Source organism: Typha latifolia, chromosome 3 (assembly GCF_019914945.1).
Source record: "Typha latifolia isolate L0001 chromosome 3, TyphaL0001v2, whole genome shotgun sequence".
NCBI lineage: Eukaryota > Viridiplantae > Streptophyta > Magnoliopsida > Poales > Typhaceae > Typha > Typha latifolia.
In genome coordinates this window covers 2,358,593-2,386,415 of record NC_133088.1, presented here as the reverse complement: position 1 = coordinate 2,386,415, position 27,823 = coordinate 2,358,593, and the positions used below count along the sequence as shown (strand labels likewise).

At 37.9% G+C, this 27,823-nt stretch overlaps 4 protein-coding genes across 4 annotated transcripts; 1 reads left to right on the top strand and 3 right to left on the bottom strand.

The window, feature by feature from the left end:
- Nucleotides 1-381: 381 nt before the first annotated feature.
- On the bottom strand, nt 382-2,135 carry LOC140784384 (thioredoxin H1). The gene is made up of 3 exons (XM_073131770.1): nt 1,853-2,135; nt 759-881; nt 382-672 (listed from the first exon to the last, which is right to left on the bottom strand). The coding sequence occupies exons 1-3, from the start codon at nt 1,937-1,939 to the stop codon at nt 538-540; spliced, it is 345 nt and encodes a 114-aa protein (XP_072987871.1). The 5' UTR covers nt 1,940-2,135; the 3' UTR covers nt 382-537.
- An 832-nt stretch (nt 2,136-2,967) lies between these two features.
- Nucleotides 2,968-6,408, bottom strand: LOC140784574 (cytokinin dehydrogenase 5). Its single transcript, XM_073132059.1, has 5 exons — nt 5,732-6,408; nt 5,440-5,567; nt 4,929-5,222; nt 4,396-4,658; nt 2,968-3,522 (listed from the first exon to the last, which is right to left on the bottom strand). Exons 1-5 carry the CDS (start codon nt 6,327-6,329, stop codon nt 3,180-3,182), a joined length of 1,626 nt encoding a protein of 541 aa, XP_072988160.1. The 5' UTR covers nt 6,330-6,408; the 3' UTR covers nt 2,968-3,179.
- Nucleotides 6,409-12,448: 6,040 nt separating this feature from the next.
- On the bottom strand, nt 12,449-16,069 carry LOC140784516 (purple acid phosphatase 2-like). Its single transcript, XM_073131989.1, has 8 exons — nt 15,610-16,069; nt 15,305-15,505; nt 15,100-15,211; nt 14,572-14,798; nt 13,803-13,941; nt 13,205-13,425; nt 12,948-13,069; nt 12,449-12,813 (listed from the first exon to the last, which is right to left on the bottom strand). Exons 1-8 carry the CDS (start codon nt 15,793-15,795, stop codon nt 12,621-12,623), a joined length of 1,401 nt encoding a protein of 466 aa, XP_072988090.1. The 5' UTR covers nt 15,796-16,069; the 3' UTR covers nt 12,449-12,620.
- A 3,600-nt stretch (nt 16,070-19,669) lies between these two features.
- Nucleotides 19,670-27,718, top strand: LOC140784471 (conserved oligomeric Golgi complex subunit 1). The gene is made up of 6 exons (XM_073131897.1): nt 19,670-22,108; nt 22,848-23,042; nt 23,574-23,878; nt 24,129-24,314; nt 26,299-26,485; nt 27,197-27,718. Exons 1-6 carry the CDS (start codon nt 19,901-19,903, stop codon nt 27,305-27,307), a joined length of 3,192 nt encoding a protein of 1,063 aa, XP_072987998.1. The 5' UTR covers nt 19,670-19,900; the 3' UTR covers nt 27,308-27,718.
- Nucleotides 27,719-27,823: the final 105 nt, after the last annotated feature.

Below are 27,823 nucleotides of genomic sequence, written 5' to 3'. Positions count from 1 at the left end.
TAGCACTTCAGAAGTTGCCACATCAGAACAGTTAATCAAACTGACCATAGACATAGCATTCCCTGCCATCTTTTGTACAACAAAATTTGCAAATATATGGGGGCCCAAAAGATTTGCGATCCAAATTTCCAAAGTGATTAAACTTCCTCAGGAAATATCAACCATGCATATCATAGCCCCCCACAGAACTCATGTCCAAATTCAACACCAGATGATATATATATCTATAGTAAGCTCCACCTTCCACACATGCAAGTCACTGATATATATCCAACAGATAAGTCAACTGCAGAAATTCCACTGTTGAGCGAAGATCACCTGCGCTTGTAGTTCTGATATAGAAATCAGGGTAGCAAGGTATTTTGCTCATCACAGAGAGGATAATCCAAAGCAATAGTTTATTTCAAGCTAGAAACATTTGTCCCTAAAACAAAAGGTAACAGTTGTTTCACCATGCAAGTCTTAGAGTTCAGGATCCTAGCTGCAAGCAGACACTACCTACATGTATCACCTTTTATTTTGTCAGCCACTAGAGTTTTACTTGGACAAGTGCAGCTCGATCTTCTTTTGCAGGTCATCTTTAATGGCACCGACAATCTTGTCCACAATGCTCCCTTCCTTCAGGAAAATGAAGGTTGGCATTGCTTCAACTGCCCAATCTTTGGCAACAGACTGCCGATAGATAAAACTTGTCAGAAAGGCAGCACAATCCGGTAATCTACAGGAAATATGGTTGTTTTTTGAAGGATGGAACCTACCTTGAGCTCATCAACATCAACCTTCAGAAACATAACACCAGCGAACTTCTTAGCCAGATCAGCAAAAAAGGGTGCAATCATACGACAAGGTCCGCACCATGAAGCAGTAAAATCAACCACCACCTACACCAGCAAGTGAGCAATATCTCAATTCAAAAATCATATGAAAGACATTATATTACCATAAAAAATAATCATCAAAGTCAAAGCTCAGACTTTCTCTACAAAAAGCTGCTCACAAGCATATTCGAATTATACCAAATAAGCAGGGCAACTAAAGATGTCTCTTATCCAAGGTTTTACTTCTTTTTATTTCTTTTTTCCGTCAAACCTCTAAAAAGCACCCAAAGTTGCATGGTTTGTCTGAGCAGTATCAATGAGAAAGTGATAGGAACATGGAAAGGTTCTCGCAGCAAAGAAGAAAAATTCAGTGATGGTTGAATGCCATTTGTGTCTATTCACAGTTTTTTGTTACAATAATACACCATTTTTTTCAGGTAAATGAGAAATGCATAAGAGCTCCCACATTCCTAGTTCTACACAATCAAAGCACAACTGATAACAACTAAAAAAGAATCTAAACTTCATGTAAGCTAGACGTTAATCTTAGTTAGATTCTTTCCAAAATGATAGATGAAGTCAACACATGAATCTTGTGATAACTTTTTCAATACCGTTGACACATGAGAATGAACCTTTATTGCATGGTTTGTGGAGTGTAGAGACTTCAGCGATTGTAGAAAGACAAACATTGAATCAGATTTAGTCAATACTTTAAAGATGATTCCAGCTCAACACCAATAGATATATCTCCAATTATGCAAGACTAACCAACTCATGCATGCGTTGGTTTAGGTCTTGCATCAAAACGTGATTACTAAATAAATTTCAGAATGTTAAAGGGCAGAACAACTATACTAGTATTTACTACAACAACAACAACAAAAATCCTTAATTCCTCCCAAATTACGACACAAAAACTACACAAACAAACAATGGCGAGCAATATTACAACACATTCATCATCCCAATTGACATAACGAAGCGAAATCCACATATTTCGCGGCATAAAGAAGAGGGAAAAGATTGCTCACCAGTTTCTTGGATTCGTTGGCCTGTTCGAGTTGGCGATTCCATTCCTCCACGGTGTGGCACGCGATCACGGTTCCCTCTTCCGCCATTTCTCTATCTCCCTCTCTCTGTTGGTGGGATCACAACGAAGGAAATCAAACTTAGGGTTCGAATTCTCGATGGCTTCTTCACCGACTTAAGGTGCCCACTAAATATAGGCGGTTCTTGCGCGAGTTGAAATTACAGAATTGCCCACCTTCGTTATTCCGTTTTGTTCTTCTTGCCTTGGAATAAATAAAGGGGAACAGTTTTATTCCCCTTTATTTACGTTATAACATATCCGAGTTTTAGCATTTTAAAAATAAAAACACCTATATTATCGACTTTTACAGTTTGAACCCTATCTTATCGAATTTTTTTTTTCACTTTTATAAATATATATATATATATATATATATATATATATATATATTTAATTAACACCGTATTGTTATCGTCATAAAATTAAAAATTAGGTACTCATACTTTTAGAATTACGGTAATACTATTGTTGAGAGAACAGTTTGACTACCTATCAATATATGAAATAATTTAAAAATTAAAATATAAAAGTTAGAAATAAAATCTTTTCTTAAAAAAAAAATTATGGGATCAGAACATCTCTTTCTAAATTTTTATATGTTAAGATGAGGTGAGTTAACATTAACCTACGGTGTTGTTAGTATTGATATTTACATAGCATTCTCTATCATTTAAACCTTTTGAAGAGTAACGGCAACTTCTAACTAGGAAATCTAAGACAAAAAGGGCCTTTTTATTATTATATGGTTGATAAAGCTTGGAATTGATCTTTCATGTTTGGTGAATGCTGAATGATATTGTTACATCACAAGTATGATCAGCATATATCCATGACATCATAGTGTTTATGAAATGGAAAACAACAGCATTAATATCAAGCCCACCTACCATGGACTTTATTATGGTCCCTTTGGGCCTGACATCTTTGTACATCATCCAAGTCCTCATCTACCACGTAATAGATTAAATTACTGCAAATTAACTAATTTTGAGACAATTATTATCTCAACAAAAGAAAGAGAAATCTTCTAATTTTTTAATAAGCAACTAGCTGCACTTTTTAGGAAAAAAAAAATTATAGAACATCTTAATTTTAATGAACCCTTTCATTTACAAACTAGAAGCACTTGTAATACATCACAAGCTATATCCATGGCCTATGTAAAAATTCTATGCAAAAAAAAAAAAAAAAAAAAAAAAAAAAAAAAAAAAAGAAATTAATCACTGCCACTGCTATATATATATATATATGTCTCTTTCTCTCTTGACTCATGAGGAGAACGAGGAGGATGAAATAGAGGAGATTGATTGGAAAATCCCTTGACCAGTTCCCAGTATAAACTTAGGATCAAACTCAGACTTGAGTCTAAGGAACCTCTCCCATTTGGGTCCAAAATGGCGAGCCCAATCGGATTGGGTCCTATAATGCGGCAGGTACTGCTTGACCTCAATCCCTGACTCGTCGCAGAAGTCAAGTATCTGCTGGTTTTGCTTGCTGAGGTACTCCAGACTCTGAGTTGACTCGCCCGAGTCGGGCAAGGCTGACCTCAACAACGCCACCAAGTAGAACACCTCCTCGTCTGGTGTAACCACTGAGCTCCTCTCATCCCACCTATAAAGATTTGAATCAAAATTTAAAACAAATAATAATTTGAATCAAAGTTTTGATTGCATGGAATTAATTATTCTATGTTACGTGACCTTTCTTGAGTGATGTAAATTGATATATAGTTAAGAGATCTCAAGTACGTAATATATAAAGCACAATCATGAGCATTGGATGGAGTGAAAGCTATAACTTTGACATTATAAAAAGGGTGGTGGATTAACATGAAAGAGACAAGGACCAACCAAAGGGATTAAATTTTAATGTGGGTCTATATAGAAGAATGGAAGCTAGCAAATTAATTTAGCAATAAGAAACACGATACCAATAAAAACCCAAATTGTCAAACGATTGGTCGGCCATGAAACTCCATTACTATATTATGTTGCGCACTTAGTGGTCAAGACTTAAAATGAAATAATCATCATTAATATTGGTCGGCAAGCAAGTGTGTCTGTGTGCATGCATGTATGACTTAAATATCAATGATGGTGTATACTTAATAGTACTCGGTAAAATTACATTTTACACCGTACGAAATTTCCTTATTTGTGGCAAAGAAACACTCTCAGAAACAGAGTAGGGGAAAAGAAAAGGTGTTAAAGACCTTTACGAATTGTTAACTAGCAATAACAAAACCACAGAAATGAGGGTGTAAAGCGTAATATCCCCAAAATTAGAAGGAACACACACACACACACACACAGAAGCTCGTGGACTGGTTGGTCTTTGTTAAGTGAACAAACTAAACATTCATGTGGAATATGCTGTGAGTGTGTTAATAGAAGAGAAGAGGAGAAGAGAAGGTTGCATGCATGCATGTATGTGTATATATGTACGCAAATTGAAGAAAGTCATGTGGAGGGTGGGGAATAGTACTTGTGCTTGTTCATTGGATAGATGAGGATGGGCCCAGTCGTCTTGTTCCCGAGGATGCCGGCGAAGACGCCGCGGTCGAAGTCGGCGATCTGAGACGCCGGGACGAAGAGGTTGAGCCACGGATGCGCCACCTCCCACAACCCCTTCGCCCGGAGCTTCAACTCGGCCTTGTGGACTCGGTCGAGGAAATCCACGTAGGGGAGGTCAGTTGTGAACACTGACGTCGGTATGAACTCTAACTCCTTTAATAATGCCTCCACTTCCTGCTCACAGAGTGGCGCAAAAAGATCTTAATATATAACTTAATTATATAACCTACTACTCTCTCTTCTTTTTTTTTTTATTATTGATAAAAATAATGATGGCCGAAGGAATAAGATCTAGTGATAAGATCTCCTCCATGTTCTCCATGTGGGTGTTCGATCCTAGCTAATCATTGGATGGCCAGTTTAGGTTGGCTAAGGATACATGGGATGCTTCCTTAATTAATAATTAATACAATATAATTAAGGAGGATGAGGTAGCTAGCCGACCTGATCAATAGATCCAGCGGTGGATTCGTCGTAATTTCTAGTCATCTCCAAGCAGTAAAATATCCCGCCATTGTTGTTGTTGTTGTTATCTCCGAGCGAGCTTATCTTGACCGGATTCCGAGGCGAGAAGAAAGAAGACCTCCAGTTGTTGATGAGACCTTCGTCGACGATGACGAATCCTTCCACGTAGTCAAATCTTTGGCTCTGGTGGGCGGCGCCGTGGAGGGAGATGAGATGCTCTTGGTCTTTGGTAAATGCTGTGAAATTGGAGTAGAGCACTCGTATCCATCTCACCTAATTAAATTAAATTAAATTAATTTTTTTAAAAAGAATTAAGAAGAAGCTGGTAGGTGTGTTTCAAGAGAATTAATCCCCCATGGAGGGAGTAAGCTTTACTTCCCAGCTCTCTCCAAAGAAGAAGGGATTAAAAGTACTAGTGGCCCCTTTTGTAGCTAGCCATCAAAGTAGACCAAGTCTAGTAATAATAAAGACTATATAGGAAATTAATTACCCTTTGTGGGGCAGGTTCTAATGCAATTCTTGCTCTTGTTATGATCCCAAACTGTCCCAAACCACCAAGGACTCCAAAGAACAGCTCGGGGTTCTCCTTTTCGGAGCAAGTTACCATGTCCCCCTTCCCTAAAACAAAACATCAGCATATATTATCGCTAGCTCGTTCGAACTCAGGACATTCTGCGATCTGATATATTTAGTGATATATATATATAGAGAGAGAGAGAGAGAGAGTGAGATAGATATATACCATGCATGTGAGAGATAGGATGAGGACATGATTAACGTACCGGTGACGACGTCAAGCTCGTAGACATTGCTAATCTGAGGGCCGTGGTGGAAAGCTTGGCCGCTGATTCCGGCGTTGGAGAGAGTTCCGCCCACCGTCAGGTAGAGGTAGTCCGTCCACGACTTGGGCGCGAGGCCGCCATTGCTCAAAGTCCAGTTTAGCACGTCGATCCAGAGATCGCCGCCCCACACGTCGACGTAGTAGCCGCCTAGGGAGGGCGAGAAGACTGGGATACCCCTCGCGGCCCGCGAGGCCACGCCGTGGTGCATGTCGACGACCACCCCTCCGGGGGCGCGGGCCTGGCCATTGATGGAGTGACCGTGGCCGCGCGCCGAGACCGGGAACGCGCGAGCCGAGGCGTGGGACGCACGGAGCACGGCGGACACGTCGGCGGCCGAGGAAGGCCGCACCACCGCCGCAGGTGGCGCGGCGCGGGAGAGGCCGCCGAAGTCCCAAGAGGCGGAGTCCAAGTCGGACGGGTCGGTGCTGAGCTGGCCCCCCGGGTTGAGCCGGAGGAGGGCTGTGGGGTCCACCGTCAATCCGACGGTGGAGATCAGACGGTAGATGACGAAGAGGAGGAGGACCATGTTTTGAGCCATAGAGTAGGAGTGGGTGACGCTAACGTCCGCCGGGTGGTGTGAAGTAGAGGAGGAGAAGGATAGGGGTAGTGAGGGAGGGAGGGATGGGTTAGAAAAGTGGGGAGGGGCAGGGGTTTATATAAGAAGGAAAAAAAAAAAGAAAAAAAAAAGGTTAGGGGGAGGAACAAAATCTTGGGCCCCCCCCCCCCCCCAATGCGTAGGGACTCGCGGGGATTGCTAACGTAAGCCGAGATCGCGCTTTTTAAAGAGGCAATCGCCAACCCACGCAACAACATGCAAAGATTCGTCTGCAGCTGCCACAGCAGAGACGAGAGGAGAGGAGAGGACTGAGGAGAGAGGAGCAGCACAAAAATTAAAAGAGAATTTTTTGCATTTTTACCACCCGGCATTTGTAAATTTTCCGATTCACACCCTGAGCTTTCACCTCCACTGTTTTGCTGCTAACCAGACTGAAGAAGAATTCGTCTCCAACGTGAGGTGTTAACTGTAAATTAAGTTCCCTCGAGGAAACATAAATAAATAACAATGACTTGATCGGTTGAGCTAGCGTCCTTACTTCTTAGTTGACACGTTGCAGGATATGATCGCCCGAGGGGGAGTGAGAAGAGGAAGGTGGGGCCCTGTGTAGACCCAATCTAGATACTGGGGATCTCTTTGTGGGACCAAGTGGAAGCTGGATCTCAACTCATTTTGCCATGCATTTGGGCTTAGGGTGGTAATTAATACACATCTGCTCCTGTGTATCTAGAGGGAGAGAGAGAGAGAAAAAAAAATAAAATAAGATGAACATTTAATATATCAAATATAGAACAGAGATGCATGCATATCTGACTACAATTCCAATGATCTGGAGCACTTACCCAGTTGGTCCATGTCTCATTATATTACTGTACATAGATCACAGTCGGATACGCTGTTAACAACGATGATCATTATCTATTTCGTTGGGAGTCGGAATAATGATCGAAAACAAGGAGATTAACAACAACATATATATACTACGCGCATGCATCCACATAAATTCTATCGATTTCACCGTGCAGAAATTAATAATAATTATTATTACATGATCAGAGATTCTAGAACAAATTAAGTTTGGTTTAACTTTATTAATATACTACGTATTCTACTTTTTAACCCATATAATCTATAATTATTTAATATATACTGACAAACTAAGTAGCACGTACGTACCAATGACAATTGAGGATGTCCCGGCATGCATCGTGCACCCTAGACATGACTAAGGACACCTAGTGTCGGGAGAGAAGCAAAATTCCATCTAGATTTGTAATTTAATCAATTTGCTCGTAGATATTTAATTTAAATTCATAATAGATTATGACACGGTATCTCGGATTCTCCAAGTTGTGGCATTTATCAATTCTTTCGTTCCTCCTACCCATATTAATTGATGCATTCTAATATATATATATATATATATATATACAGTGAGAGAGAGAGCTAGTAGAACATTCACATGCATACGTAAATATATGGAAGCTGCTGCACCTAACTAGATACAGTGACGAAATCCACTGATATAATGAATCCTAGCTTCCGTGGATGTGTTAGTTCATATGGTACTATTTCATTGATGACCATGCAACAACTAGTTGCCAAAGTTTTCTCATTCTTTTATTATATTGCAATAGACAGTATTAATATTAATGCCAAGATCTCATCTCCACCTGCTCAATCTCAAAATCTAAGGGGATGTATCTCTATACAATAATTAAAATGGACTGCATAAAAATAAATTATATCAGTCAATCAATTAATTTACTCTTCTTACTTTTATTTTTATGTATACTTTTTAACCTAAGAGAAATAATAACTTAATTAGTGCAACTCACAGTAGGGATTAGATCCCATACTTTGTATCGCATTAGGTCAGCCATCTTCATAAATTATAGGCTTATAGTTAAGGTGGTGGGCATGAACGATCTCGTTGACCTATATCTACATAGGCTCTTTCATTTTTGGACAGCATACTAGAAACTTAACTATTTTACTGTCAGATCAGTGACAGAATCCAAAGCCTACTTCTAATATTCTGAGAGATAGAATGATGCTATCTCTAATACTAGGCCTCTTTTATATTCCATTTCATACATACAATTAATGCATTGATACATATTCAACGGTACATTCACACTGGCTCTGCAGTCTTTTCCCTTTCGCCAAATATTTCCTGCAGTCTCCTCATTAAATTTTAAATCCAAATTAGAAGATGTTATAGGTAGGTCACAAACACACACACACACACACACACACACACACACACACTCATATATATGTGCAGGTAAACCATTCCTTTCCACAACCATCAAGTCTATTGCCATTGTTCACACCAACTATATAGTCGTTCATATAGCAGGAACAAAAATTAATTTGTACAGATGAAAAGAAAACAAGGGAGTTAAATCATTGGAGTTCAAACATTAAATGACTTGCAAGTTGTAGGTAAAGTGTATCACTCCTCTCAATAAATAGCCAGCAAAGCACATCTGTCCCCCTTTCTTTGGATTACAGAAAAGAGAAGTATAAAAGAGACGGGCAGTTTGTTTGATCCAAAATGTTAGGGGTTCTGTAACAAGATCTATGGGCAATATTACCCCACTCTACCTCTGCTACATTAGCTTAGGGACCATCACCTCGCATTCTTCCAGGTTGTCAGGATGTTGAAGGAAGAATGTTTGACTGTGATTTGAACATGACACTAATCTACCAACAACAATTTGGTCCCTCACCTATATATATATATATATATATGTACGTATCATGTTCATCTAACTATAACCTCAGTTGTAATCGAGCTAAGCTTGATCTAGCCTAGCTCTGATTTAGCTTAAATTAAAATTATTTTAATTTGAACCAATTTCGAACAAATTTCAAGCTCGAGCTAATTAATAATAAGTAATTTCAAGCCTTAATTAATTCAAGCTAAATTTCGAGCCTAATAAAACTTGAGTTTGATTTAGGTTTGAATCAAGCTCAAAATAAGTTATAATTTAAAATATAAACTAATAGAGATATTCATGTATTTAGAAAAGATACATTAATGTAAATTTTAGAATTAAACTCTATAAGATTAGAATACATAACAATCCACTTAAGTAAATATTAGAATATAACATAATTATAGTATAGTATAGAAAATATTACTCATATTATATTTATATATATTAATATATATAAAATTTTGCCCTAGTGGAAGGCCAAGTGGTCACGTTGATTAACCCAACTGAGGAGTTCTTGTTGGTGGTTTCATCTTACTCTTTTTTTTTTTTAATTTTTTTGTTGAAGTAGCCTATGTCAATTAAACTCACTAAACCTTATTCTACTTTTTTACGAGGAAGAATTGCGTCTCAGTGTGCTAAGTAGACTATGGTCGGTTGTTATTTTTCAATTAAGATATTAGTGCACTAACCCGATCTACTTTTTTGAGGTAATATTATGGGTTGAAATAGGAATAACAATTCCTATTCATTATTATTAAAAAAATTATCTTTGATACGATATAAAGTGAAATTTTTTTTTTATAGTTTATAAAATTATGATAGATTTTGATGTGATATATATTAAAGATAAATTCGTAATCGAGTTATTATTATATGATATAAGATATAGTTAACTGTGATATTCGTCTATGAACACTCTCGCACGCAAAATTTAATGAAATTATTGAAGAGAAATTTACACGTATAATAGTAAGCCAACACACACGAACATCTTGAAGGTCATTTTCTAGGAGGAGAAAAAATAAAAATAAAAATAAAAATAAAAGACGAAGACAAATATTAATTTGGTCTCAAGTCTTGATCATTAAATAACACGTAAAATAATGTGCTCCAATACTTGAGCATAGTGACAGAGTTTGGCGTAGAGATACTTCCAAGAACACCTCAGCACGAGATGCCCAACTCCAATGATACACGCGTGGTCAAATAAGGGGGTCTCTTTAGGACGAGAAGAAGGACCACTTTCATATAACATGTGGCTTGTTTCAATCCGCCCTTGTCTTCATCGTGTATCTCTTTATTCTATTTGCCTACTTGTGAAACCTGAGATTGACGTTGCCTGTGGACCAGCTCAAATAAGCAATTTGCTTGTTTACTCTCAAAATATATATATGTTATCTGTATAAATACTTAAGTCTTAATAATAATAATAATAATAATTTTTATCTTTTTTTTTATGGCGAAATTATTCAAGACTTAAAGATTAATTAACTCTAAGTAAAAAAAAATTAAGAATTTTAAAAAGTATAGATATAAATATCAAATAACTAAAAAAAAAAAAGTCAAGAATAGCAGGGTTTAAATTTATTCGAATCTCAATGACACTGATTAACTACTGGATAAAACATTAAGATTCGACAGCGCATATGATACTCATCAATCTCCTGTTCCATTATTCTTTCAAGTCATATTAACTCACTCATCCTCTAGTGGATGCTTACACTGTTCCTCATAAGTGATACTAGGAAGAGACAACAAAGTAAACATCTCAACATGAAAAAGAATGACAACCGCATCATGAGTGAGATCTACATCCAGATTCTTTTGAAGTCCCAAGAACTAAAAGCAATCTTTGCTTCCTCCTCAGCTCTACTCAAAGAATGGAATGAGACAGAATATGCCTTCAACTTGGTGGGGGCCTAAATATTTCTTTATCTATAGAAAATTGATCTTTTGCTCAGCTCATATATAATCACAAAATAATAATAATAACAATAAGTTGAGAAGTTGCTTCAACTTCTCAAACTCCCCCTCCAGAAAAACATGGGCTAATTTGCAAGAAAAAGGTTAGGCTACTAAGTAAGTGGTAAGTGGTCACAACCTGAGCCCAACTTGTTGGACTTGACCCACAGATTCTGTAATCTTTTTGACATTCCAAGGAAGATTTGGCAACGTGAAAAGGTTTTCAAAAAAAGGGAAGACGACAGGGTGTGAAAGGTCCTAATGCTGGTGGGGGAGTAGCTTTAGCGTGGCAAGTTGTAGTTTTGTTTATCTATTATTCTATATAATTATGAGTTTTTTAGACTAATCATACGTTAAAACAACCGATATATAAGTGTTTATGTTTAATTTTGCTAGTAGCGAGGATAGTAAGATTTTTAAGCAATAACCAACGAAACCAATAATAGAGAAAAGATTTTTCATATGCTATACGTACTAAAAACTATCATTTAATTATTATGATCACTTTAATCTTCTCATTATTTTATGTATGATTATGTATTTAAGTCGAGAGGAATATGCATATCTGATTTTGATTCTTACCTGTGCTATTACCAAAGTTTTGTTTCGATATCAACAATGGGATAATAATGCAATATGAAAATTAAATCTTTCCAAGGACTTTATAATTTTTTTTATAGAATTTAGAGATATGAGTATTGTTTTATTATTTCTTAATAATGGATATATGTAAAAAAAATTTACCTATATATATATATATATATATTTGTTTATGTAAGTGACTTGATGTCCCTCAGAGAAAAAATTTGGCTCCGCCACTGCATAACTATATAAGCCTTATGTGAAAAATGTGTCAAATATCGACTCTAGTATAGCCTGGGTGGTAGAAAAATGTGTCACAGTTCTAAAAGCATAGTATCAGTACATTGCACATAGTTTATGATAGTAGAAGACAACATGAGAAACTTTGGTTTCAGGTGACTTAGCACTATGGGAGTCATAAAACATATATTTTTATTTACTATGCTAGAATATTGAAGCTGTTTGTAGGATGTGAAAGAGACCCTCTTGGACTTGTGACAAAAATGATGATCGGATGCCACTTTGATTCTAGTGACAAGAAGACATGGAATGAGATCGATGATAACTATATAATAGTACAAGGAATTCGCACACATTGTTAAAATGAAACACATTTCTAAAGGTAGCCTCTGTTATTAAATAAGTAAAACAAAGGAAAGAGTGTGTCATTTGAATGTGCTAAATAGAGGATGCAAAAAACAAACAGTTCAGAATCAACTCATATGTAATTGTGTTTTGGCCTACTACTTGTCATAAAAGAGAGACAAATATGTAAGGCTGGAGGTTGCGATATAAGGCCAGAAGTACTTAAATTAAGTACAAGAAATCAAATTGTACAATCCATATCACTATATAAATTCATGGTTTATTTCATTATGATCATTGCCAATGCAAGAACAAGATTGCTTATTGAATGAGGAGAGGATCAAATCCAAGAACAGTACAAACATATGGAAGAAAGAGTTATGCTTATTTGTAAAGATCTAACTCTGAGGAATGACCATCATGCAGGAAAAGAATCATCTCCAGATTGCCAGTATCTATTGGAGAACCACATAGAATCAGCAGCCACTGGATTCCCATCCTGATTGCGGTGCCAACTGTAATAGGCATGGGTCCTGTTCTTGATCTCAAAAATAGCATGACCAAAGCTCGACTCTCTGAAAGCTGAGTAGCTAGGCTGTGGTTCTGTCAGGCTGCAATTTGAAACAAATTAAGTGTTGATTGATCTTCCAAGAACGTTTAACACTCTACTATGGCAGTGTAATTGATGCAATAAGAGAATATTTAGGTAATGTAAGTATCTGAATAGCTCCTTTGTTGATCTTACTTTGTCGCTAGCCCTTCAAGATTGCCTCCATCGCCAATAGTTACGTAAACTGGCGCTGACATATCAGGAACTGGCCTGCATTCTCCATTGACTATGTTGTATTCGATGTTCGATATCCTATGCTGCATTCCACAATGTTGGCAGCTAGAGGTGAAAATTCTGCTACTAAAGCTCTACTATCTTATGGACTATCTTGTACTAAATCTTTGAGCTTCAAAATCTAAACTTTGTTCTGAACGTAAAGGTTAGGAACTTACGCTGCGTTCATAGGCATGAACATGGCCTGCAAATACAACATCAACTTTGTATTTTACAAACCATGGCTCATACATTACTCTCATGCTTTCACCCTCCATGTAATGATAATTGTAGCTGTTGTACCATGGGACATGCATTAGTATAATCAACCACGGTGTCTCAGTCCTGTTCACTTTGGGTAGCTCAGCTTCAAGCCATTTGTATTGTGGAGTGTATTTACCTAAAAGGGAAATAAAAAAAAGAAACTGAAGACAAGATCATAGAAGACCAGCTTCAAGCCAGTTGCTGATTCACACAGGACGAAGTTAAAGGCGACGAACAAATTTCCAAATAAATAAGGGTTAAAAAAAGATACAACTAGTATCAGAATCTACATAGCTAACCAACAGAAAGGTTGCCTATTGTAAGGTACAAATTAATCATCATCAGAGATTAGCTACTAATGGATAGGAGATAAACTAAAGAGGGTGATAAATCAGCAAATCTCTTGCAATTGGAGAAAATTTCTTTCGTCATTCTACAATCAATTTGAAAGTGTACACATCTGTTCAGACTTCAGAACAAAGAAATTTATCACAATGGATGATGTATTCGTACCGTATGCTGAATATGATGCTAAGACAATGATGTATGCTGAGGCTCGCTTGATTGAGTACCAGAATGGAGATGTGCTACCAGAAGCCTTGTAGGGGACGTGATATCTATGTCTGTAGGGTTTAAAGGGTTCAGTTTCACCCTGCAAAGGATGTGATGAACATTTCATTGATCAGCAGCTTTTGAAGCAGTTGGAGAGTAATAACTAGTACATCAACCAATCAGGAAAAGTTACGATTATGCGGTGCTATTGCTTAATAGTAGATGCCTAGTTTTTACCATCCAGAAATAATAAAACAGCAAGTTGTTTTTCCCTCCATACGGGCAAATTCTTCAGCATCTTGTTCATTTGCAGCAAAGTATTTTCTTGGCCTAGATCTGGAACTACTCTCATATGGTTTGCTAGGACTGATCCAATGCTAGCGAGATTTTCATGTTTTATTGCATTTGAATCAGTCTTAGTGCACTTGTAAACTAGATCTTGGTCTCAAAAGAAATGAGAAATTTATGTTCAAAAACCAACATATATAAGTACACTGTCCCTTTGCACATTCTTTATTTTTCTTGTTCTTCTATTTTATCACGCCGTTTTCTGTTTCTCATTCCTCCCTATCTTCCTTCCTCTCTTTCATTTCCATCTAAACATTCATGTTTGTTATCTACATTTTACTTTTCTATGTTCTCACATCACTTCTATTCTTGTGTCTTTAACAGATGATTAAAAACATTTAAACACAAAATGTGTATGTGTTGCAATAAACTTTCTACTCACAATTTCAGGAGCAAAATCTATCTCATGGTTTCCTGCAGTCCAAATCCAAGGCTGATAGGCAGCACTTCTCTCAACAAACCTCCCCCATGTATCCCACCTAACATTGTCATGATTTAAGTAGTTATCTGCATAAGAAAGATCTCCTACAAAGAGCACAGCCTCTGCTTTTGGATTTGACTCGTAATGCGAAAGTGTAGAGTTTGAGTCAAAACTCTGTCCAAGATCACCTGCAACGCGAGAAATAAAATCAAAACGGTAGTCATAATAGTTATCGATGAAAAACTACATCCATGTAAATGAAGTAATCTTTCTACTCAGATACAAGTCAGAAGACTAGGTTCTAGCACTGACGGTATCACTTCCTAAGAATCCTCATTTGAAAACTTGTTCTACATCCATGTAAATGAAGTAATCTTTCTACTCAGATACAAGTCAGAAGACTAGGTTCTAGCACTGACGGTATCACTTCCTAAGAATCCTCATTTGAAAACTTGTTGAGATTATACAAGTTAGAGATGTAAAATTTACCTATAAGACCAAAGGTATAAGGAACATCTGGCCCAACTTTAGGAGGAGTTTTGAACCAAAATTGCCTTACTGTATGCCCAATCCCAACAGCATAGTAGTACTTCGTGTCATACTGCAAGCAAAAGAGCGAGCAATCGCCATTCTAGATTATCGGATCAAACTTAAACTAAAAAAACTAAAATTCAAGTTTGTAAAAAAAACTCACCTTCAGATCCTTGAGAGTACAGTGATGGATATATCCTGATGTATAATTGTAGAACTTGTAGCGGGTACGCATACCCTTAGCAGAGAAGTTGAGATTATTCTTAGAGATTCCATAAATAACTTTGTTAGAACCAGGCTCAGTTGTAGTCACCCATGACACAATCACAGCTCTACCATCATGGTCTCCTTGAGTTATATGAACCTTCAAACAAAGCCAAAAAGTCCCACCTTTTCAACCAATTCCTATAATTTAAAAGGGTTTCTCCAAAAGTGAAGCCTTTAAATAATAACAAAACGATTTCTCACTTGCTGAGGTGCGTTGTAACCCGGCGGCACGCTGAAGACATCGCTACCGAGCGGCATGTCGATGGTTTTCTCCACCTTTCTCACAAAAGAACTCGTGATTCCTCCATTGCATCTACTCACAAATCCTACTAAAACAACTAAACCAAGTAAAAAACTAAGATAATAAGGTGACTCCCGCCTACCCATCTCCTCCTCTCCTCTCCTCTCCTCTCTTCCCTTCCCCTGTTCTAAGGCTTCCAAAAATCCAAACGCTCCGTTGGGTTCAGATTAATAGGACGGATATAGCGAGGAATAAAGAGGAATATCCGAGGAAGATGCGATTCTATCGCGTTAAATAAGGCGAAGAAAAGAGAGACTTGGAAGCGGAAACAAATCAATAATAGTTGACTTCGGATTTGGAAGGCATGGAGATTGGAGAATGAAGAAGCGGGCGGACCCATCCCTGTAACCCTGTTCCAAAGGCTGTTCCAAACAAGACGATTGGAATATGTAAGAAAGGTCAAAGGTGCGATTCTATCGCATTAATTACGGGCGGGTTTCGAACGTTCGAGGCCACAACGACTTTTCCTATTCTTTGCAGGGGTAGAGGTGAAAAGTGGTTATTTTGCTAAAGCTGATCGATTTGTCGTCATTCTTGAATCAGATTCTGAGGTTCTTGTCACGCTTCTTCGTGGTGGCAATCCGCAACTTGAGAATATCATCCAACACACCGATCGCGAAGGGCAATCCAGCGGCAAACTAGTTCGCCAGCCAATCCGGCAAAATCTAATAGTTGTCTTTAGTTTTACTAAAGTTGACCGAAAAAAAAAACAAAAAAAACACGGCATAGAGGTGAAGTAGCACAAGGCAGAGAGACTTTTTGGGATGGAATCGAAGCAACAATAGCTGACTTTAAATTTGGAAGCTATTGAGATCGAAGACGAAGAAGAAGAAGAAGAGGAGGGGATAATGGGATTAGGAAAAGATCGAAGCTTTTGATCTACTTTCGCTCGCTTCCGTTAGATTGACGTGGGAGAGGTGAGAAAGTCTTCGTCTTTTTACATAATTGCCACTGAAAGCTTTTAAAATATCAATATTAAAACCAAACTTATATTAAAGAAAAAAGAGACATAATATATTTTCCTATACAAGACAAAGATTATTAATATATATCTTACGTTCTAACCTTCCAGTCATTTATCCATAATTATAATACTTTGAAAAGTTTTAGTAGCACTTTCGTTAAATATAAGGCATATAATAATGAGTCAATTGGTTTTATACCCAGGGATATCCAGTATAAACAAAAATAAATCCTTCTTACAGATAGGAGCAAAATTGACATTATTTAAGACACAAATAAATCCATAAATTTCTTTGACATAATAATTATCCATTCATTTTAAATTTCTTAGATTTTTAAGTGAGTCGTTATATGCATATAAATTTTATTTTATAATTAAATTACATGCATGCAATCTATCTATAAGGGAAAACTAGCAACTTAGGATTTGATATATAATATGTCATTATTAACTTTATTTACTTACGATGCCAAATTGCTTTATGTCACTATCCTAATCTATTGCCAAAAGGAAGAAGAAGAAGAAGAAATATTCTTGCATCAATCAACTAAAACAGCATATTTTTTATTTATGAAAAGTAACAAGCGAACATAATTGAATTCTAAGTTATACAATGAAATATATAAGCATAACAAACCTTTTCTAAAAAGACAATCTCCAATTTCGAGGTTTGAATCATGGAATTTGGTTGAAATCCAATCTTGAGTTATAACAATCTTTGTATCTCCTTGAAATTTTTTTTTTTTGATCATTAACTCTTGAATATATAAAAAAATAAATTTTGATTGGATGTGATTGGCTGGGTGAATGCTACTTGGCAAGGTAGATTTGAGAAAGGTGTGAGGATATTTATCTGCATCTTCCCCAACAATTTTATTAAACATAAGGCCGTCTTCTTTGAGGAGAGCTCTTCTTCTCTCTACGGGGGAAGCGCTAGTTCTTCTCCATGGGCTTAAAACAATTCAGGCGGTCGGGTAGAAGAAAGGATATTAGATCTTCTTAGATTTCTCTTTGGTTAAAGCGGTGAATAGTTGCATGGAATGTATTAGTTGGACTATTTATCTAATAGTTCAAAAATGTATCAGTTAGATGTCTTCTAAGCCTTTAGTTAGGGTTTGTTATACAGGTAGGTGTAATAACACTAAGCTCATTGTCTAGCAAGGCTTGCTATTAGCGAGGGAGCCTCCATGGAGTGGCCGGTTCCACCCTTGCCTTTTGAATGTAATCCGGTTTGAAATCAAATTTTTTTTTTTATAAAGTAAGATAATGGAAGAGGGACCAAATTGTTATTTAGGGTTCATCTCTAGTAGAGAGGTCTCTAGATAGCTCTCATGTGAACAAATTCCAAAGCTCTAAAACTTACGTGTATGAAGGATCCAAAATGGACCGTCTCAATCTAGGCCTAATCCCTTAAATTAGACCATTTTCCTTCATTCACACCGATCATAATAACAAGTGGATCCGTGCTATACGTGGGCGATTTGACAAAATGTTGGAATTATTGCCCCCACAAGTGAGAAATATTTTCTTTTAGTTGGTCTGATTTCAATTAGATTAACTTGGTAATTGAGCTTAAGCTTGGATTAAATATAATCGAGTTCGACTTTGGTAGGGTTAGTGATAAAGCCTAGACATGACACAAATCAATTATTTAATACAGGGGCACATTGAAAGTTAATAAATTTGGGCTGTCCTTTTCAGTGACATCACAGTGGTTGAAAACCTTCCATCTATTAGTCTTGGATAAGGTATGAGCTGCAGCGAAGAATTTGTTTTCACGCATGTCAGGCCCTAGATCTCATAGTGTGTAGCCCTAAGGTCCACAAGTCTTCTTCCCCCTTCTAGAGGGTTTTTCTCGTCGAATTCTTCCGCCCTCCCCTCCTAGCCAAAGTGGTTAGGATAGGGGAGAGATCGTCGTCGCAATTATCATGTCATCTTGTTGCTCAGTTGCGCTCACCCCTATCCACGCCATCTCTGACTCCTCTCTCTCCTATTCCTCACGGTAACAAGTCTCTCCTCGCTACCATTGTCATCCGTCATTTTTGTGGAGTTTGCCCTCTGATCCATCATGCCTCCCTCTGCTAGTAGAGTTCCAACTTAGTTCGCAGCGTGACCAACTTTATTCTTGGATTAGCAATCGACTACGCTTGAGTTCCTCTTGGACCCACCAATACAGTTGGTTGCACCGGTCTTTTTTGACGATGGGGGCTAGACTTTAACCCCTTGACCGGTTTCTCCTCGTGCATTAAAGTGTGCTTCACTCCATATTCGATTAGTTTATTTTGTATTTTTTTGTAATATTTTAGTTAGAGATTATTTTCTGATTTTCTAAGCTTCACAAGGTTGTGTACCTATAGTGTCCATTCTAATAGAGTCTTATTCCATAATTGGATTTGTTTAGCTTCTATATATATGTTAGGGTTGTGCTTCTATTATATTTTATTTATGTGTGATGATTTAATATCATATTCTCATTATTGTGATTTCTTACTCTTATATCCAACAAGTGTGAAATTTATATCAAATGGTCCATCGCTTTATTCTCGGAAACTTATGCCTAAGGGCTTTTCCTTGAAAATGAAAAAGTTAGCCCTAAGTCTAAGCATGGGCAACCTGATTCACTTGACATAATTTGTCTCTATTTTTTTTAAAAGGTCTAGTCAAATTTATAAATGGGTTGAACTCTAGTTTGATTGTAACTCTTAATAATTTAATCCGGCTAGACCTAACATAATTAAATTTAATATGCTTTTAGATTTGCGCATGTTAATATTTGTTGGACTGTAAATATTAAACATTAGTGGAGCGGGTTGGGCCTAACCTCTAATAGAACTAACAACAAGGTTAGAGTAGTAGTCGAGTCCGACCAGATCCTGCCCGGCCCAAGAAATGGTCAGGTCCAGTTAGCTCTCAATGAAACATTGGGTTGGGTATTTAGTTAGCCCGAAGCAATTCCCTTGTATGGGCCCAAACTCGCATTGAGCCCATTTGGGAACTCATTCCTTTCTCTTCCCCTCCTCCTCCTCCTCCTCCTCCTCCGTTCATCCATAGTTTTATGCGATCGAAACATTACCAAAAACTATATGCGTACTTGGTAGTAACGTGCATCTCATACTTCCCGCTCCGAGTCCACTCCTCCTCACCCCCTCCCTTTCTCTTTATATACATCTCTCTCGTTCTCTCTGTCAAACTAGGGATCGGGTTTCGAGAACGATCGCGCATTCCCGATGAGATCCCCTCCTCCGCGGTCTCCGGCCGCCGGAGGCGGCGACGCGGAGTCTCTCTTTCGCACGAAGCCGATCCCCGAGATCCGCGCCGTGGAGGCAGCGACGCGAAGCGAGATCGAGTCAAAGAAGGAGGAGCTCCGGCAGCTCGTCGGGCGGAGCTACCGCGACCTCATCGACTCCGCCGATTCCATCCTCCTCATCAAATCCTCGTCCGAATCCATCTCCTCCCACCTCGCCTCCATCGAATCGGCCCTCTCCTCCCTCTCCTCCACTGACGAGAAGAGTAACACCCAAAAACTAGCCCCCAACCCTACGCGCTCCCTCGTCTACGGCGTCGCCTCCCGCGTCAAGTACCTCGTCGACACTCCGGAGAGCATCTGGGGCTGCCTCGACGAGTCCATGCTCCATGAGTCCTCCGGCCGCTACCTCCGGGCCAAGGTCGTCCACGGCCTCCTCCAAAGCTCAGATCTCGACGTGCCCGCGAAATTCCCACTTCTTCGACACCAGTGGCAGATCGTGGAGAGCTTCCGCGCCCAGATCTCGCAGCGCAGCCGGGATCGCCTCACAGAACGCGGCCTCCCTGTCACTGCCTATGCCGATGCCCTTGCCGCTGCTGCAACCATTGATGATCTCAACCCTAAGCAGGTGCTTACGCTGTTTCTCGATTCGAGCCGGTCGTGGATCTCTCAGAAGATTGCAGGTAGTCTCTCAGATTCGGATTCGTGCTCCGCTGCGCTCTGCGATGTTGCAAGGACAATTATGAATAGTTTAGGACAGGTGGGGCAACTCTTTGTTCTTTCATCAAATGAGATGCCTTTGTTCTACAAGACTGTCCTTGGATCTCCCCCTGGAACGCAGTTGTTTGGGGGGATCCCGAATCCTGAAAAGGAGGTCAGGATGTGGAAGTCGCATAGAGAGAAATTAGAGTCGGTGATTGTTCTTCTTGAGCCGGAATATGTTGCTTCGACATGCTCAGGTTGGTTGAAGGCTTGCTGTGACGAGATATTTGGAGAGCTGTCCGGTGGCAAGGAGTTGATTGGGGCAATTGGGAGTGGAGAAGGGTTGGCATCAGCTGAGAAGGTTGTCCGAGAGGCTTTGGATGGTCGGGAGCAGATGGAGGAGAGCTTGGAACAGTGGCTGAAGAGCGTCCTCGGTTCAGAAATTGAGTCACCATGGAACCAAATTAGTGGGCTTATATTGAAGGAAGGAAAGGACATTTTGGAGAATAGATTGGAAGAAGCATTCATGAAGAGGATGAAGGAGATCATGCATTCGGAGTTTGAGAATTTGAGTGTAGGCATCAAGTTGAGGGATTCTATTGAGGCAATTTTGGCGAATGCAGATCCTAATAATGTATATGATTTCCATGCATATTTGAAGAAAGCTTCCAACGGTGGTGCGGTTTGGTTTTCAGAAAAAACTAACCAGAAGAAAGCAGGAATCTTGGCTAACTTGAAACCAGCCACTGATGAATATGACTTTCGGACTTGTCTTAACTCATATTTTGGACCTGAGGTTAGCAGGATTCAGAATGCAGTTGACAACAAATGCCGGAGTATACTGGAGGATCTTTTAAGCTTTGTAGAATCTAGTAATTCAGCTCTGAGGTTAAGGGAACTAGTGCCGTACATTCAGGAGAAATGTTTCAAGACCATTTCAATGATATCAAAGGAACTTGAAGTCGAGCTTGGGAAGCTCTCTGCTTCCTTGGGAAGCTTTAAGGACAACAAGATTTCACTAACACCTTCTGTAATCGTTGAAAGATCACTTTTTATTGGCCGCCTCTTATTTGCATTAAGAAATCATTCAAGTCATATACCTCTACTACTTGGTTCCCCGAGGCAGTGGGTAAAAGAAACTGCTGGTACAACATTTGCCAACTTATCATCACCTTTGTCAAGGAAATCTAAGATAGCCTTTGACTCACCAGTTTCATTTACCCTAAGAAGGCATGTATTTGATAGCCCGAGGGGTTCAAAAAGGCAAAATTTTGATGGCCATCGAAGGCAAACAATTGCAGCAGCTGCTGCTTTATTTGGAGCAGATGACAACTCAAATCCAAGACTTGATGAGCTGAACAAAACTTTGCTAGAGCTCTGCATCAAAGCTCATAGCTTATGGATATCATGGGTGTCTGATGAGCTTTCGATCATTCTTTCCAAGAATCTCAATAAAGATGATTCATTATCTACATCAACTCCTTTGCGGGTAAGTAGTGCAATTTGTTGATTCTTCTTAAGCTTGTATTTGTACTCTTCGTGACTGTGTTTTGGATTATGTACTTTGTATGCTTTTTTTCTTCTCCATCGGTATTGAATCTATTGCCCAGAGAACGTTGGATACATAAACGGAATAAGAATATGATCTAGAATGTTATTTGTTGAGCAAGACATGAGTAACATATACCAGCTGTTACTTCATTATAGTATATATGAGCTAGATAAGTTTGAGCAATCAAATTCTTAAGAAACATGTAATCTGCAAGGTACAAGTTTTAAGATAGTTTCCTGGGTCAATAGTAGAATGTTATTGACATTGAAGACTGTTAGATTAGTCTTGTCATTGACACATTGATGTTGCTGAGTGTAGAGTTAGGGATGCTAATATAGGACCTTTATAGAAGTTCCTGCAACAGAACCTTAATGAAGGATGTGATCTTTTCTGGCCATGAGTTAAGCTTGGCTACTATTTGACCAGAAGTTAGATATAGAAGTAGCATGATTACCGCTTCTACTACTATATTAGGAGGTGAGGTTGAAATCCAGCCATCTTATTTATTTTTTCCCCTTATTTTCAGAAGGCTTAATGCTTGGACTTTGGAGATGTTATTTTCATTAAACTATTCTTTATCCTTTTTATGGTCAACCATACAATTGTCTTGTGTTTGCCTTGGGAAAGGCATTCTTTACTCCTACTTATGTTCATACTTACTCTATGATTCTTACAGGGTTGGGAAGTCACTGTTATCAAACAAGAGGAGTCCAGTGAGGGTCCCTTGGAAATGCAAATAGCACTACCTTCAATGCCTTCCATATACATTACCTCTTTCCTTTTCCAAGCATGCTTGGAAATTCATAAAGTCGGAGGTCATATACTTGACAAAATTATATTGCAAAATTTTGCACGCAACCTATTAGAAAAGGTATGTTGTTTCATGACTTCATCTCATTGTAACACCTTAAGGTTAGGTAATTTTTACTATTTATGCTTATAGTTTAGCCGAATAATCTTGTTGAATTAGCAAGTGCATGATTTCTTAAGCAAAAAGTTAATGCTGATATATTTTGATATTTTAAACTCTGAATGACTTTCATTAAATGTCATTGCCTAATTTTAATATTTATTTTCTTTTAGTAACTGTAGTATATATGCAATGACTACCCTAACTAAAAGCAATTGAGTGATTAAGGATGCATTTATATAAGTCTTTGCAGATCTTTAAGGTTGAATTTGTAATGATAATTTTACGAGGAATATACTTTTCATTGTGAGTGCCCATGTGGTCACTTTTTTGCAACTTACAGTTGATCCATTAATTTTGTAGGAACATGATGTTACTTTATGCATGGCTATTTCTGCTGCAGAATGTGGATGGAAGTAGTTCACTTAATATGTTTATAGCCTTAAAGTGATCTTAATTCTTCATGTGTCTCGTGCTTTAATTATTTAATAGGCGGTGGCAATCTATGAAAGTTTCTTAGTGACTATTGAGAGCGGTGAATGTCGGGTTACGGAAAAAGGAGTTCTGCAAATATTGTTAGACCTACGCTTCTTTGCTGATGTTTTATGTGGGGGAAAAGATTCTGGCTCCATTACTCCTGAAACAAAAACAAAAGGGGAGCCACCAAAAAGTGCCACACTGAGGCCTCCTTTTAGATGGAAACCATCACAGCTCCAATCAGGTTCTGCCAGCATAGAGCCTGTAACAAAGTTAATAAGTAAGCTTTCACAGAGGCTGGATCCAATTGACTGGGCTACGTAAGTTCCTCCTTTAAATGATTTTACTACATAACAAGAGCATTGAATTTTGTCAAAAACAAAAAAAAACAAAAACAAAACAAGAGCATTGAATCTTTGTACTATTCCTTCTTTTGTAACTAACTAATGAAGATTTTGATAAAATGTAGTGGTAGTATCACTTTCATGACCCGTTTGAAGTAAATTGTGACAGTTCTGTCATTCATATCTGAATATTTTCTTTTCTTTATTTTTCTTTGTATCATAATAGTTATGAGGCATACCTCTGGGAGAATGAGAAACAATCATACAAGCGATATGCAGTTCTCTTTGGGTTTCTAGTTCAGCTTAATCGTCTGTACATGGACACTGTTCAGAAGTTGCCTACAAAGTCGAATACTGACTCAAATATAATGCGATGTTCTCAAGTTCCAAGATTTAAGTATCTTCCAATCAGGTAAATGCTCTTTCTGCCGTTAAATGATTTATCCTACTATATACAGCAGATTTATGTGTATTTTTCTTAATGTCAAAATTCAGAAACCAATATTACATGCTTCATCATCATTGAGATCATCATTCAAGCATTTTCCAAACAAAACAGGGTCAGCTATTGACAATTAAATTATGAGAAGGGTCCAAAAGAAGTGACATTTTTTTATGACCAGCTATCAGCCTGACGTCAATCCTTTAAAACTTGGAACGTAGTTCTTAGATAAGCAAAACCCATAGAACTCTGGCTTTGTTGTTCATCTCTTTGAATATCCTCTGAGAGTTGATATTTATATTATTCAGGCCTTGTTTGGAGTTTATTTCTTTGGGCTTAAGGAAACTCCACAACTCCTTTTCATACATTTGGAACTCAACATAAATAGTCTTTTTTTAGGAAAGCATATGTAACACTCCACATAAAGTGAAACTGTTATGCTGTTACTAACGGTCAAGGAGTTTCTCAGTCTGCATAATGTGCATTGTCCATGGTTGGCTATTAACAAGCTGAAATCTTGTAACATTATTTGGCAACATCAAACTAACCTTATTACACAATGTAACAGTCAAAGCTTCATAGAATATGCAAATGACATCACCTCCTTGCTGACCTCCTATCATATCATGAATAAAATCATCCATCACTGGTGGCTCATATGTGTAAGTGACAGATGGAAGAATGCATTCTAAAATAGATCACGGAAGGACTTGAGTTGTCATCCTTAATAAAGTTGTCACTAATACACTAGGAGAAAGCAAACTGGAATTCAGACTAGATGAAGTGTCACTTGCTCTTGACATATATCTAAGTATCTTTGGGTAATTTGAATCAGTAGCATACTGTTCCATGAAGTTAAAGATGAAGTACGATGATTGATGGACAAGATGAATACACATCTATTCCTGATAATTTGGTGGTTTCATGAATTTTCTTTGAGAATTATGGCTTGAAACAAAAAGCTGATATTTTGTTAGATTGAGATAAGAGGCTCAACCTACATGTTATGGGCCAGTAATATTTTAGTTGATAGATCATGAGTTAACATATCTCATAAATACAAATATTTTAGTTGGCATCGTTTCTTTTTACACTGTCAAGTAAACTCCACCAGTTACATTCAATAAAGTTTTGGTATACAATCTTAATCTCGAATTGCTCTCCTCTTTATTGATAACATGAATCTTAGGGGTGTAACTTAGGACTGCATTGACCTTTCCTGCTCAACTTGATTTTCATGTAATTCTCTTTAATATAAGTGCTCTACTTACTGCTCTCCTTAGGAATGGAAGTACAATATCTGGTCAAATGAAAATTAAAATCCTTCTGAGAAGAGCTCATCTAAGTTGTTTCTTGCATCGGTGTGGCTTCCTCAATTCTCAATATAAATCACAGCAAGCCTTTGCCTTTAGAGCATTAATACAGATTAGATGGCTGTATTATCTTAAGAGAAAATTGGATGCTAGGTTTGGGAATAAAAGCAATTGAAGTTTTTTGAGTAGTTGGTATATTAATTGCCTGTGAAGTTGAGCAGAAGAGTGCTTGAGGCCAGTGGAAAAGATAATCTCCTTGTATATTTCCAAGAGATACATTCACGTTATGATATGGGAAGCATCTTAACATAAGAGTTGGATATGAAAAGTAGTTTACCAGCTTGCGTCATCCATCGTAGAATTATAGTATTTTAAGAATTACTTTTATAAGTAGTCCTAATCTTTGTTTTTTATATGTTCATAGAGTAGACCATATTCCGTGTAGTGTGTAATACTATATAGTATGTCTGCTTATAATTGACATTATTACAGATACAACATGCATCCTTCTTTCTCACTTCCGAGATAAACCTTGTGTACTTCTATTATTTTGTAACATTTTGTCTCTTTTCATATGTATGTAATATACAGCTTGCAAATAATGTATTGTGCTTCTGATAAGTTTTTGTTTGTTCTTTCAGTGCTCCTGCCTTAACTTCGAGACCAGCAAATAAATCATCTCTTCAGACACTCTCTGATGAGTCGTCACCCTCACCTAGAGGTCCTTGGAGCACGTATCCAAATGGAGAGCAGTCTTTGAAGTCAGGTTTTGATGAAAATCCGAGTTTTGGAGTTGCAACGCCATTATTCAAATCCTTGATGACCCAGGTACTTATAAATGGTTCAGTCATACCTCAAAAGGAAGTTTCATATTTGAAATATCACATTTTTAATCTCATAATTGTGATCAGATCTTTCTTGTGAATGTATTCAGACTTCTATTTGTGAATAAACAGTCAACTTGTATGATTGGCTGGATAGCAAGGTTCCCATTTGATCCAGATATACCAACAGATAAACTGTTTGCTTGAATTATCATCCTTTCACCCCATCCCATACAGTTGAGATGTCCTAGAAAAGAACTATTCTCGACTTATCTTAGTGTCCTTCATACAAAGTTCGAAGAAGTTCAGTTTCTCTCATTTATAGTTGTTTAGAGGTTGCTGCAAACTATTCAGAAGTAGGGGCACATATCCCGTCCACCAGTAAAGATTTATCAAATTTCCCCTTTTAAATTTTATGCTCTTTATAACATATTATATATGTACACTAAGGAAGATGCTTATAGTTGCACTTCCTCAGAAAGGTGGTCAAATTTAAGGTTTCGTTGGCAATTTAAATTTAATTGGCTTGTTTTGCTGCACATAGAGTCTGATAAAATGGACGTGCTTTAGTTTCTATCTGTGGGTTCTGATGTAGAATATTACTCTCTTGATAAAGTATTTCGCTATACCAATTTTACTCTTTGATTATATTGTTATAAGATGTGCCAAAATTTTATTCTACATTGGACTTACTATTCTCCTTTCATACGATCAGGTTGGCAGCAGATTTGGAGAGAGTACATCAAGGTGGGGATCCATGCTTTCTGATGGCCCAGCAGCTGGGCTTCTGTCGTCTTTTACATCCGGGCCCAGATTTGACGCATAATTTGCTACCGACGGAACTTGCTGTTATATTAGAGAGTAACTATGCGTCCAATTATGAGCCCATATAAAATCATCTAGGGAGGAGAGATGGAGCTGCAGATCTCAATTGTTTCTGCCTGGGGGACCATCTCTTGCACGTAGTAGATGCTGAAGTTGGTCCGATGTTGCTTGATATATCCTATCCATGTGCCCGTCCGTCCTGCCAAGATAGGTAAAAGATCGGATTTGTTTATTTTTTGGTGTTGTAGGGAGTTCGATACTCTCGGATCATTTTATGCCCATCTTGTAAGTCTTGAGTGAGCAGTAGAAACGTTGTAAAATCAAGTGAGATTTCATCTTGTGAAATTTCCAGTTGCATAGCGATATAAATGAGAAAGCAATTGAGCCATATGGCCAAGGAAATGCTTTGTAACTGTAGGCTTCCTGGGTTTGTTAGTCTTTTACATTAATTAGTTCCTGATTACGAGCAAAACAGCTTCCGCGTGCAGACTTTGTGAAGATCGTAAGACATTTCCCT

Bases quoted from the DNA above. Each gene is read 5' to 3' on its own strand.
- LOC140784384 (XM_073131770.1), bottom strand. From the start codon at position 1,939: ATGGCGGAAGAGGGAACCGTGATCGCGTGCCACACCGTGGAGGAATGG. The intron at 882-1,852 runs GTGAGCAATCTT...TTGCTGGTGTAG, and splicing joins CCAACGAATCCAAGAAACTG to GTGGTGGTTGATTTTACTGC. The intron at 673-758 runs GTAGGTTCCATC...ATCTATCGGCAG, and splicing joins TTGATGTTGATGAGCTCAAG to TCTGTTGCCAAAGATTGGGC.
- LOC140784574 (XM_073132059.1), bottom strand. From the start codon at position 6,329: ATGGCTCAAAACATGGTCCTCCTCCTCTTCGTCATCTACCGTCTGATC. The intron at 5,568-5,731 runs GTACGTTAATCA...GTTTTGTTTTAG, and splicing joins CGAGCTTGACGTCGTCACCG to GGAAGGGGGACATGGTAACT. The intron at 3,523-4,395 runs GTACTATTCCCC...AAATCTTTATAG, and splicing joins TATCCAATGAACAAGCACAA to GTGGGATGAGAGGAGCTCAG.
- LOC140784516 (XM_073131989.1), bottom strand. From the start codon at position 15,795: ATGGGTAGGCGGGAGTCACCTTATTATCTTAGTTTTTTACTTGGTTTA. The intron at 15,506-15,609 runs GTGAGAAATCGT...CTTTGTTTGAAG, and splicing joins GTTACAACGCACCTCAGCAA to GTTCATATAACTCAAGGAGA. The intron at 12,814-12,947 runs GTAAGATCAACA...TTCAAATTGCAG, and splicing joins CTTGAAGGGCTAGCGACAAA to CCTGACAGAACCACAGCCTA.
- LOC140784471 (XM_073131897.1), top strand. From the start codon at position 19,901: ATGAGATCCCCTCCTCCGCGGTCTCCGGCCGCCGGAGGCGGCGACGCG. The intron at 22,109-22,847 runs GTAAGTAGTGCA...TGATTCTTACAG, and splicing joins CTACATCAACTCCTTTGCGG to GGTTGGGAAGTCACTGTTAT. The intron at 24,315-26,298 runs GTAAATGCTCTT...TTGTTCTTTCAG, and splicing joins TTTAAGTATCTTCCAATCAG to TGCTCCTGCCTTAACTTCGA.